The sequence below is a fragment of the Pollachius pollachius genome (genome assembly GCF_949987615.1).
Source record: "Pollachius pollachius genome assembly, chromosome: 13".
In the NCBI taxonomy this organism is placed as follows: domain Eukaryota; kingdom Metazoa; phylum Chordata; class Actinopteri; order Gadiformes; family Gadidae; genus Pollachius; species Pollachius pollachius.
In genome coordinates this window covers 9505274-9517886 of record NC_136946.1, presented here as the reverse complement: position 1 = coordinate 9517886, position 12613 = coordinate 9505274, and the positions used below count along the sequence as shown (strand labels likewise).

At 46.7% G+C, this 12613-nt stretch overlaps 1 protein-coding gene across 3 annotated transcripts in view; it reads right to left on the bottom strand.

Moving 5' to 3' along the window:
* The window catches only part of LOC307085331 (oxysterol-binding protein-related protein 10-like), a 47562-nt gene that overhangs the window by 17889 nt on the left and 17060 nt on the right, over positions 1–12613 (bottom strand). For all 3 annotated transcript variants that reach the window (XM_079750102.1, XM_079750103.1, XM_079750104.1), the window contains exons 5-7: positions 10437–10655; positions 4149–4377; positions 433–563 (exon numbers count right to left, since the gene is read on the bottom strand). In XM_079750102.1, the coding sequence (XP_079606228.1) occupies positions 433–563; positions 4149–4377; positions 10437–10655 (579 nt within the window). The remainder of the gene's footprint in view (positions 1–432; positions 564–4148; positions 4378–10436; positions 10656–12613) is intronic.

Sequence of the window (12613 nt, the reverse complement as noted above, 5' to 3'; positions counted from 1 at the left end):
TAGGGGGAAGCGGGACTCCCCCCTCTGTCTCCGGGGGGGCCGACACCGCCCGCTGACGTCGGCGAGCCCTTCACGAGGGCTGAGGAAAACATGCGTCTTATTTTCTTCAAAATGGCTTCCGCCTTTGCGCATAGCACAGACCCACTCGTACAAACTGCGGCCGCACCGAAAGAGGTTGTTGCGTGTCAACAGCATTCGGAAACAGGGAACCATCTGGAAAGGGAAGAAGGATGCTCGGATGCCAACGCTAAAGGAGAAGCAACCTTTCGGTTCAAGATGATTCACGTTCTTAATAACAATAACAACCGTAATAGGGCGTTTCACCACAGGTGACCTGTGGGAGCCAGGGTGTGGCGCCATGGGGATGGTGAGGAGGAGAGAGGCGAGAATAAAGAGTGTGAACACCATAGAGAGTTGGCAGGCCATCCTCACCTCAGCACCAGGGGACATTCCCTTCTTCCTGAGGGAGGGGGAGGGCTCGGCCAAGCGCAGGGGCGTCGGGCCGCCGTTCTTCAGGTGGTCCACCGAGGGCGACTTTGGCACAGTCCACACAGGTGCACCATCTGGAAGGAGATAGGTGAGGTTAGGACATAGTCGGAGGGAATGGGTGCGGGGGGATATGGTGTGTGTGTGTGTGTTTGTGCGTCTGGTGTGTGTGTGTGTGTGTGTGTGTGTGTGTGTGTGTGTGTGTGTGTGTGTGTAACATATCGGTTCATTGTTAATTTTAGATCAACAAGAGCTTGCTTGAGGCAAAGAGAAAAGAATTGTCTGAATTAAAAAACAGAAGTGTCTCTGGGCAATCATTAAAAAATAAATACAACACACTAATATCAATGATACATTTCCATTATCAAGATACCTTCAGTGGTATGGTCTATTAAATACCATTCATTATTTGACATTTAAATTCTGAATGAGTAGAAACAGCTCCTGCCAAGGTGTTTGAGTGAAAACTTGGCCCCAGTCTGAAGAGGACACTTGAACAGGCAACTCATCCACTACAGTGCATTAAAACACACTTTGGAATTGCTTCTCATAAAAGATCCTATTGCAATCCACTGCAAACGGACTGATATTAAGACCAGCCGCCGCTGCCTCCTCTCATTGCATATCCCAGCAGCCAAATAAGATTTAAAGTCTGAATGCAACAGCCCCAGTCCACATTATCCATTAGTGAGTAGAAAGCGGTGCTGACTGAGAGTGCAGGACGTGCTATGGGAGGTGCCTGCGGCGGGCCCATCCAGGTGAAATGCTATTAAGGATCCCTGGGGTCAGTGTTCCAGTCAACCGACGGGGCGATTTAAAGTGCTAGCCTGCCTGCTCCATTACATACCAGCTGTGTTGGTATATATACCAGGACAGGCATAGACGTCTGCCTTGCTGGCACGCAGTTATATGGTGCATCCGATTAAGTCCCAAAACATTTACTGTTGGAAATGAGTTATTACATGTCTTTATTACCCTGGTCCCTGATTGAAGCATTCCCAATCAGAAACAGCATCTGCAATCACTGGTGTTTCTCAAGAGGTGGTGCTGTCCCTGCAGTTCAATTGGAGTGTTTGATGGGTCTTTAATTTGAGCTGAGACTTTGCTCTGGGATGTCACCGTCAGCACCAGAAGTAGAAATGAGTGGGCTACAGAAGCCATTGAACCTGGCGCATGCAGGTGAACTGAAGGGTCTATGCAGGCCAATGGTGGAAAATCTCGGGTTCAAGAGAGTCAAAAGTGTGGCCATCATTTTTTACCTCACCTATGCAGCAATGCCGCTTGTCTGAATTATCGGTTGTGCATTTGAATTGCGGCCTTTCGAAAATGATGATGCTGTACTCAAAACAGGGAGGATTTTCATATGAACCCGGAAGTTCCAGCTTTGGTGCAGACCAAAACATTGAACAGACAAATGTTCATGCCTATTTTTCAATGACTTTACCTTCTATTTCTGGGCTTGGACACCAAAGTAAATACAGTTATAAGTGTGCCTCTTTTCTTTGTTTCTCAGACAAAAACACAAAACACACTTGATCAAGAAGTACATACAACGTTACATGCCGTCGACATATCTTGATTGCACACCAACCAATATCGCTTTTCTTCATGGTAAAGGCGAAGGGACAGATAGGGCTGGAGCATGGTTGGTGAGCTAAATCCAATTCTTCATGGATTCAACATGCCCTTAAAGGAAATCAGGCAGTGTTGGAGGACCAAAACAAACTTTTTCGGGGAAAGCGATTAAGGTAAGGGGAGAATACGTCCAAAAGCCACCCAGGACCCCCCTGTCAAACCGAAATCTGACAAGGTATTTGGTACACCCCTCAAAGTCCCGGCCCCCTCTGGTCCATAACATTCCCTCTCTTAACAAACCAAGCCTAGACCGCTTGTTCACTTGGCTGATACTCTGGTTCCACGCCAGAGTAGGCCAGTCCCCCCCCCCAATGTGAACCCCCATGCTCAGCTTGCTAGTGGAGAGCAGTGGCCATGCAGTGGCTGCACTGTAGCGAGAATCTCCTGCAGAGGAATTGCTGTGAACAAAAAAAAACATCAAGCCAAAAACCGACCGAGTATCCCCGTTCCCAGCTGCTTCAAGGTGTAACACTTGCCCATGCCATCGTGCCAGACCATGAACAACATTTGGCCAAACAGAGCGCACAGAGTCTCTCGATGTAGAGGAGTGTCGTAAGAAAATAAGCTACGTTAAAGGTGGGTGGGTGAGGTACATGCCGGGAGCAGGGAATGCCTGGACCCCCGCGGGCCCTGTCGTCCAGGCAACAGACGGAAAGAGGTTTGTACTTGCGACTGGGCGGTCCCATTCCGCACCACCCCCTGTCTGACGAACAGGCAGAGGGCAGGGTGACTGCTGACGCACATGGGACAAAAGACCAACAAAGTATGAGGATTAACATGGGATCTGTCAGCCCGACCCAAAGATAAGGCACGCACCAAACGCAACACCAGGAGCCACATTTTGCCTTCTGAAATCTGCTACGTATTGTTATTTCTTCACACCAAAGAAGCAAATGCAGTTTCAAACAGGAGGGACATTGGCCCAAAATCTAATCTAGTTCCACCCTATTGTATATTTGTGTTTTTTTTCCTTTGATTAGAAAGGGGATCCTGTAGCAAGCATGCGCAGGGTTCAATTAAAAGTCAAATTAATTATGAATGAGATGGTGTGCATTTGTTTAGTTTCCAAAAGACAATTTGTTAGGGAGGGTGATTTTCATGGAAAATAATGACATGTGTGAGATAAGGGCTACGGACCACCGGATTTTGAGACAACAATAAAAATAATTCCCCAGCAGAATTTCCCCAGAAGGCCTCCGTTCCAAGGAATGTGCAGTGTTCTTGATCTGTTGTATTCAGCTGTGACACGTGTTAAGCCATTGAACGCAGACATCTACAAACATAGAAGCACCCCATGGCTGCAAAGGATTCCTTTAAAAGAGCTTTATTGATTCAATTTAAATTTGGCACAGTAGGTTGAACATTGTAGCACGGCCGACTCGTAGGCACCAAGGTGGGGTTCTTTGGTAAAGACCGTTAGAGACTTAGGGATAATAGGTTTACTTGACTTTAGACTAAAGTAAGAAATACCTGCATAGTATTAGTAAAATAGGTTCACTTATTTACACATACCCCTATATTTACATTTTCTTCACATACACTTAGCAACACAAGTTTGAAATGCTTTAATGAACTTTTGTAAACAGTGTTGTCTGTAAGTGAACTTCCACACGCATTCACTCATGCATACACTTGGCACGCAGTAAAGATTTTCAGAAGGAATCATTTGCATTTTACTTCATTTGACAGGAAGACAAACAGCAATGAATGGGAAAAACATCTAAAACACAAAAAAACAGAAACAACAAGAGGAACAACAACAAATACATTCACGAAACAGAGGTTCAAGTTCAAAGATCACTGTTTGAACGGAGACAACACTCAACAACATTTACCGCAGACACTCAAGTCCACAGACCCCAATAGGTAGGGACAAAGGCCACAGTCTAGCTCGGCCAGGGGAGCCTTGATGCTGGGGTCGGGCCCTTGATGGGGGGACTGGGGGGAGACGGGGGACAGAGGAAATGGGGATGTAGGTGTGGGGGGCTCCAGAAGCAGAGCTGGAATGGGACCCGGGGCCAACTCACCCGACTGGGCTCCGAGGACGGTGTGGTTGGGCTGGGAGGCCTTAGAGAGGGGCTGGCCCTGGCTCTGCTGGAGGATGTTCAGACACTCCCCCAGGCAGCTGAGGGTGGCCGCCGAGGTGGCCTTGAGCAGCAGCAGGTCCTGGTCCAGGCAGGACAAGGGTCCCTTAGTGGGCAGCGCGTCGATGGAGTGGACCAGGTTCTTCTGCTGGCCCTCTGCCTGGGACATCACCTGGAGAGGGAGCGGGGGGGACCACAGTCAGGGTGGCACACTGGCAGGGGAATCATACCGCAATTATGAACATGAATGAATGAAGTGTTGACATATATTGCAGTCTGCTGCAGAACCCCTTGCCCTAGATACCTTCTCTTTTTTTAACAGAGTAAACAACTCCAAACTAAATATGCCCAAGTCCAAAAGCAGACATTTTGAAGAGACCTGCCTGTACCGGAAGCACGCCTCAAGCCTCCAAGAGCTTCAACGTGTTCCCTGACAGTTCGGGAGGGATAAAATAAGTTACACACAATCTGTTCAGCCGAAGGTGTCAAAAGCTTTTGCATTCCTTTTGAAATACAAAATATCATTTTTCGGCAATGTCCTTGGTCAAGGGGAACCGAGTCGTGCCCTGGGTCATTGTACTCTGAAAAAATATGTTAGTTTCTCACAACGATTGATCACGCTGATATCAAGTGTCAAAGGTATATTCGAAGTGTACAACAGCCATGTCTGAACGTCTACCACTTGTTCATTTGCGATGCCGGTCACATCGTCCTCCATCACTTAATAAAATCTCCCAGTACAACGCCAGCCGACCGGTGGACTTCAGGTGGAAACGCTTTTGTCGGGAGGAGGATGTGACCAGCATCGCTCATAGGGGACTAGATCATTTGTCATGCATTTCTATTAGGATGTTCAGGTCCAAATGTACCTTTGTAACCGTTGGTACAGACCAAAGTGAACACACCCAGCTACACCCCAAACACCCCACATAAATGCACTCCCATACACACACACACACACACACACACACACACACACACACACACACACACACACACACACACACACACACACACACACACACACACACACACACACACACACACACACACACACACACACCTAGAAGTGAAACATTCTGCTATGACTCACCTATAAGGTTTACAAATTGTCAGTCCAGCGGGTAGAATTCATATTTCTGCTTTGTAATGAATCTGGGTTAAATAAAAATGTTTTATTCATTATCATTGCCTGGTGTCACAGCTACATCCGTACTTTCTTCAACTTTAATATCACATCTGCCTGAAACGGTACAGTGGGCTATTTCCAACCAATTCACACCGCTTCACGCAGATCAGTAAACAACACGCCTCTAAAACAATGTATGGTCACCATGCAGTCAAGACTTATTTCCCATACACCAGTTATTAATACTGATTGCTTTCTAATGGGGAGCACATGTATTAATAAAGTCCTTGATATTGCTAGATCCAACCTTCAGAAAGTACAGAACCACGAAAGCACAGATGCCTTGATTATAATGGAGCCCAATCAAAACCAATAGACCAAAAGAGGTTGCTGTTTTTAGTTTACAGTGCAAGACTGCAGGTTTATGCGTTGCTATGCAACCCTAAAATAATATGTACGGCTCAGAGATTCAAGACGATTAAAACACAAACAAACTACAACCAAGAATAGGTAGGAAGCATAACACCGCTGTTTGTTTACGGTCAAGTCCTAATGACTGAGTAGAGAGAACAGTAGAGAGGGAAAGAGGACCCTTAAAGCAAGTAATTAACCACCATCCCACACAAATAGCTTGTTTAATCATGCTACGACTTTCGTCTGTGTACTCCAGATATAGAAGCTGCAAATTAAGGCTACAAAGGACTGCACAAATGCTGCCAGAGAGGATTTTTTAAATAGATTCCTGGATGGGTTTGACCAAAGTAATACTCATGAACTTCGATGATCAAAAGTTCCTTTATTTACCTTCAACGGCTTATTTCTAATATGGAACGCTCTACTCTCCACACCGAGCCTGTAATCATCGCCGGGTATGAAGTGTTATTGGTTATGTCAGTGAGACACAGCCTCTACCACCATCTGAAGTGGGCTTTTGAAGTATAAAGGACCGTGTAAAGTTACTCTGTCTGCAGCCCCATGGTTACAAGGCCATTCATTGAACACCTGTCCCTACGTGGCCCAACCTTCATCCCACACTATGTAACATTCAAATGAAAGTTAAGCGAAAAAAAATAAAATAAATTATAACAGATAAAATTCTTGCAAATACGCCACAACACGTCGACTAACGCAAGCCATTCTTACTTCCCATTCATTCTGGGACACAAGCACACAAGACACTACAGCCACTGCCTGCAGCAAACCGGCACCAGAAGGCCTCCAATAAGGAAGCTAAGTGGTTGGGCTCCGAGCGAGCCCTTCCCGACAGCAGGCTCACTGCAGAGCCAGCAGGACCTGCCACGCTGCCAGAAATAGCCTGACCCTCAGTGATCTTACTCAGCCATGGCAGCACAGAGCACCGAGTGGAGAGAGAAGGGAAAGGCGTTTGATGGGTTCACGTGTTGTGACAGGCAGGGCCGCCGCCGATGCTGCCAAGGCGAGGAGTGAGTCGGGACGCGGCCGTCGGGGGATGTTGACGGATTGACGGACGCACAACCCGTCTTTCGATGGAGCTAAACATAAACGTGTAAGGAGATGGATGCGCGGATAGGATTGTGTTTCAACAGTGATACACGGCTGTAAGGATAGAGGGACGGATAGGATAGAGCTATAAATGAAGAGACGGATGGATGGGTGGTATGTCGCTCTGGGTGCGTGCGGATCGGGTGAACGATGAGGCTAACGCCATTACAGTGGGCTGCATTTTTCCAAACCCGGGTCTGAGCGATGGACCTCTACGGTACAGAGATCGGTAACAGTAGAAAGAACAATGTCCATCTTCCCTCAGATGAACAGCCGGAGGCGAATGCCTTCCTTGATGGTGGGGGTATAGTGCTGTAACAAAAGGTTGTTGATTAAAAACCCATCGCAGGCGTCATCCTAGGGGGGTGATCCCTGCAGGGGTAGAGACACCAAATGGACGCTTCGGAAGGTTGGTAAAACAAGTCACAGCAAATTACAGGAAGGTGAATCCCGCTGTGGCGAGTTTTCCATGAGCTAATGAGCTCCACACTTTGAATAATTGTGTAGCTTCTGCTGCCTTTAAAGTTCCTTTATGACCTTGCATAGAAAAACGTTAGAACTTGAACATGCTAACAACACTTGGAAGCACCGCCCGTGAATCAACCTAAGAGGCAGCCTTGCTATCAGCGTAATGGAAGACAACGTGGAACAGTGGTGCATAAATCTCACACACACACACACACACACACACACAGGGCCCTGTGCCAACGCTCCGCGGGCCAGGTTTACAGGCCAGGCCAGGCCAGGGAAAAGAAGTGCAATAAAAAGGGGTGAAGGATGAGGCTGGAAGAAGGTCCCAACGTAGGAGATCACTTTGACAATAAGACAGCAGGCTGGGTTTCCATCAGAGAGGCGGCCTTATGGAAGAAAGGAAAAGAACAAAGGCCACTGCACTCACACTAACTGGGATATGGATCACACGGTACAAGGAGACCCATTTTCTCTTCCACTTTGCGAGGCCATCTGTGGTGAAGTCGCACTTGAGGAAGAAAAATAAAAAATGACCGAAAAACAAGGGAAACTCCAAATGGCTGTGTGTTTTGCCTCCACGGCAGACACCATCTGCTCGGTGTTTACCCTGACCGTTGGCGGTTCACTTTGGGGAAAAAAACGCCCCCGCTTTGGAGAGGTGAGAGCGATGACGTACCTCCCGCTGTGGCTGAGTTCCTTTCCTTTTCTGTGTCAGACCGAATCTCATTGAGCAGAGTTATTATTAGTGCCACAAGGCAGGGACTTGGCAGAGGGTGGGTTAGGCTGGGCTGGAGGGGGGGTGTCAACATCCCATCCAAACCAGCCGGGGATTTCATGTACAACAGTGGCTTAGAAAGAAGGTTGGTGTGAAGAGAAAGCCAGATTCATTGACGTTCCCGATATCTGGTTGGGTGATCTATTTCGGGTCTAATTTGAGAGCCACAATCGTTTCAGTGTTCCCGATGAAATAGTCAAACGGTGGTTGTACGCTAGCCGTCCATCAGCGCGGCGCCCGGTTGTCCTCAAGGGAACCATTACAATGTGGTTTGTTAGAACACCTATAATGCGTCTTTGTACCAACCAAACCAAGGCCTCAAACAGAGACGTCCTTGTTTTCATTTCCAAGCCACCGACGTGTCTTACAGAAACAGGTAAAACGATTCCTCTCAAGCAGTGCCCTCAGATTTAGATCTGTACAGATTCGGAAGATTTGGTTTCTAAAGAGGACAGCATGTCCCTTGTGCCAACGACATTGAAGGGTTTTTCAAGTAAAACGATCTACACATTTCCAGAATCCAGAAATTTTCAAGGATTTACCTTTGCAGGCATAATATAGACAAAAGTGCCATAGATGAAAAAATAATGTTTTTACGATGCCAGCAAAGGAAACGGGCCATCAAAGACCGTCCTGACAGAGCTGGTGCAACCCACTTCTCTCCCGTCACTCTCCATTATGCTCCTGACTAGAAAAACGCTTGAATTGAGAAAAACCTTGTGGCATGGCAGGGGAGGTTTCTTTTTCAAGCTTCACATTTCCTCTTCTTCAAATTTGTCCATTAAGGTCCCCTTCTTGGTCCCTCTCCCTCCTCTCCCTGTGTGCGGCCCAAACAATGGGCTTGTTCATCATTTTTGAAAGCCTTTCCATCAGCTAAAAATGTATTGAACTCACCTTATCTCCATAATTCAGCAGCCTAGTACACAGTTGTCTGCCAACTACCGATAGAGCACAGTTGGCCCGAGCTAGCAGCTAGCTAGTTATTTCCCGCCTATGGTCTAAAACCTTTCGACGGATCACTATAAAGACAAATACCAAAAGAATGAGTCGTGTGAGAATGTATTATACCATTTGTTTGAAAGATAAGGTGGAAATACTGATTGGATACACAAGAAGACCACAGAGACATAGTTGCTGTGTCTGGAACGACGCATCTTAAGTTGAGAAGATTGATGAGTAATTCAACTTGGAGAAAGGCCAAAAAGAAACAGGAAGTTCCAAGAGGAGATGTATGAATAATAAATCATGTTAAAAGGTGCAGGTAACAGGTTTGACAGTTTATGTAAGCAGAGGAGGCATCTAAATGTATTGACCTTATTTTAAATATCCTTAGGATTGGCATATGTCCATCCCTACGGACAGAAACACCCCTACGCACACACAGTCTTGCAAGAATTACTTATCCTCCGCAAGGATTTGAGTTGAGCACAATGTCCACAAGTTGACCCTATGACCCCTGTGGGTCATATGGGCATTGGCTTAGATAGATCGCAGATCTATCTCGTGACAGCTGTCCTTTGAGTGTACCGAGCTAAAGTCAAGACAAAGAACCACTGGACTCACTGTGACTGTGACCGTGAGTCAGCCATAGAAATACTGTCTAACAGAATATGCCATATCAATATTCTCTGCAGTTGCCTTTGCATTAGGTATTAAGGGTCAATTGAATCTAGCGGAAACTGAATAATTATTCAGTAAGGGAAATGCTGATGGAAGGCCTCCCCTGTAATTATTGTTTGGGTGAACGTTTTGTCTTTGTGGAATCATTCATAATAGGGTTTCCCAATATGGATCCCAATACTCTTTTTGATGGATTATGATCCATAGCACTTAGCCCGGACAACAGGCCTTACTGGGTTAGAGCTCCCCCACCGAGCATCGCTCCTTGGGATCTGGACTATTTTGGGGCTTGCCTCAAAATTAAAGAAAAAAATTCACAAAGACACACTGTATTAATCGAGTGCCATATTAAAAAAACACTGCAATTAAATGCCATTTGACAGGAATTTAAATGCCAATATTGTGCTAAACTGCAGCCAACAATTTTCAAAACAAAAGCCTTTTTGTTAATGGCGATGAAATTCAATGCCATAGTGGATGAAAAGATAATTTTATTTAAGATTATTCTTCAGTCCATTTAAAAACCAAAATAAACCGCCAATGTGTGTGTGTGTTTGTGTGCGTGTCTGTGTGTAGTTGTGCATGTGTATGTAAGTGTGTATGTATGTGTGCAAGTGTGTGTTTGTGTATGCACATGTATATGTGCATGTGTGTCTGTATATGCATATGTGTACGTGTACATGTGCGTGTGGGTCACGGGAGGGGCATCACAAACCTCTTTGACCTCGTGGAGACGCGGGGGACACTGGCTCCGGGAGCGCCGTGCCGCGGCGGGGGACTTGTGGTGCGTGATGGAGACGATGTTGGTGGGCGGGGCCACATGGGCGCCAAAGTGCCTCTGGGAGCTGGGCGAGGAGGAGGAGGAAGACGACGGCTGAGGGAGGTGGGGCAGGAGGGAGAAGCTCCGGGTGCGGCCGCCGCAGGAGGAGGGGCCCTGCAGGGGGGGGGGGGGGGGGGGGGGGGAAGAGAGAGAGAGAGAGAGAGAGAGAGAGAGAGAGAGAGAGAGAGAGAGAGATAATGGTTTTGTGATAAAACAAGTAACAATACAGCACAGCCAATAGCGGCACATGTAGAATCTCCCTGTTTCACTGACACCAGTGTATTACATTTCGTCACCTGGTTCCCTTCTGTTAGATTTCAGCTTATTTCTAAACTATTCATATAAACTCTGCTTTGTGTATTTTGAGGCCCAATCACGTTACAGAGAGAGAGAGATCATGGCGTCCAAAGCTTTTGAAATAGAGCCCTGTGCATATTGTTGCAGAATGATGCGTTACCTTGCAAGCAACAAAAACACATGATGTAGAGGGAATGTAAGGCACTAAGGAGTGTGAGGAGACAAGGAGGGGAGAGAGAGAGAGGGTTTATTCACGTCTCCCCGGCTTTAATGGGACTCTGTTGAAATAGAACTGTCCGTATATATACTGCAGGGTGATATTTTACCACGCGGACAACAAATATAACAATAAATACAACAGGGAGGAGAGCGAGAGCCAAAGCTAGGGAGAGAGGCTTTGGAAGAAGGGAAAGGGAGGGAGAAAAAGGTAAGGAGGATTTATCTTAATGAGAGAAACCTGAGACATCGCTCAAATCGTCCATTAGGTTATAGAAGACTCTTAATGATTGGAAAAAGGGTTTTAATGATCTTTGGCTAAAGGTCTCCCATGATGCTAGTGAGAATTCTATTAGCAGTCGCTTTGGCAACGTTTTTCATCATTGATAGTTAAAAAGAGTAGGAAGTAGTAGAAGATAGTAGACAGGAGTCAACAGCATTATAAAACCTTAAATTCCACCAAAGTGCTATTTGAGGGGTGAATGAGGCGTGGAACAGTAAATAGTCCCAGTGTTTCACTGCTATTAAAATAGGAAAACAACAAGCCCCATCTAATTCATCATGTCATGGGTCCCCTCCCTCCCTCTGTGACCTCTTGTCTACAAGGCCTCACCTCTGCTCCCTAACAGACCTCAATGGCTGTTCTGTTTGGCAGTAACACAACCCCCCCCCCCCGTCTCTTCCCCTCCCTGGACCGTGGTGGTCACATTGGATGGAACAAAGGTTGGATGTAAACTATAGATCAAGTCTCTCTCTCTCTCTCTCTCTCTCTCTCTCTCTCTCTCTCTCTCTCTCCTCTCTCTCTCTCTCTCTCCTCTCTCTCTCTCTCTCTCTCTCTCTCTCTCTCTCTCTCTCTCTCTCTCTCTCTCTCTCTCTCTCTCTCTCTCTCTCCTCTCTCTCTCTCTCTCTCTCTCTCTCTCTCTCTCTCTCAAGAGGAGACAACTGCCGTTTGTTAAGGAATCTTGCCTTTTGTTTCTCCTGGGTGGCCCCAAAACCCATTTCACATCCATGACATACCGATAGACACTGGCCAAACTGAAACTATGACGACTCGTGTATGAAAGGAGCAGTCCTGGGGAGCCAGAGCCATCCAAATGAAACGCACAATTATGAATAGTGCCGAAGGTTGTCCACTTCCCGTCAGCCAAATGTCACATCTTCACCCAGCAGCCGGGGGATTACGAAGAGGAGGAGGACTGCAAGCTGAATCCACAAGCTGTGAGTCAGCAGAAAAATACTTCTTTCTCCTTTCCTTTCAAGTCAATCCTTAAAGTCAATCCTCTCTAGATTATCATCCAAATGAATGCCACGTTTGTTAGCGTGCCATGCTGCCATGCGTTGCCTTTGTATTATGGATGAGCCGGTGTATGTCCGGGGGGGGGGGGGGGGGGGGGGGGGTTCCACGACGCACCGCAATTACAGTAGGCCGGAATAATTTAAACCCAAGGAATTATGCATGTCCATTAGGGGATGAGAGGCTGGCCATTATTCACACAGCAATGCTCAGCGTGGAATGAACGCATGAATAAATGCATGAATGACTGAATGCCAAGCACGCC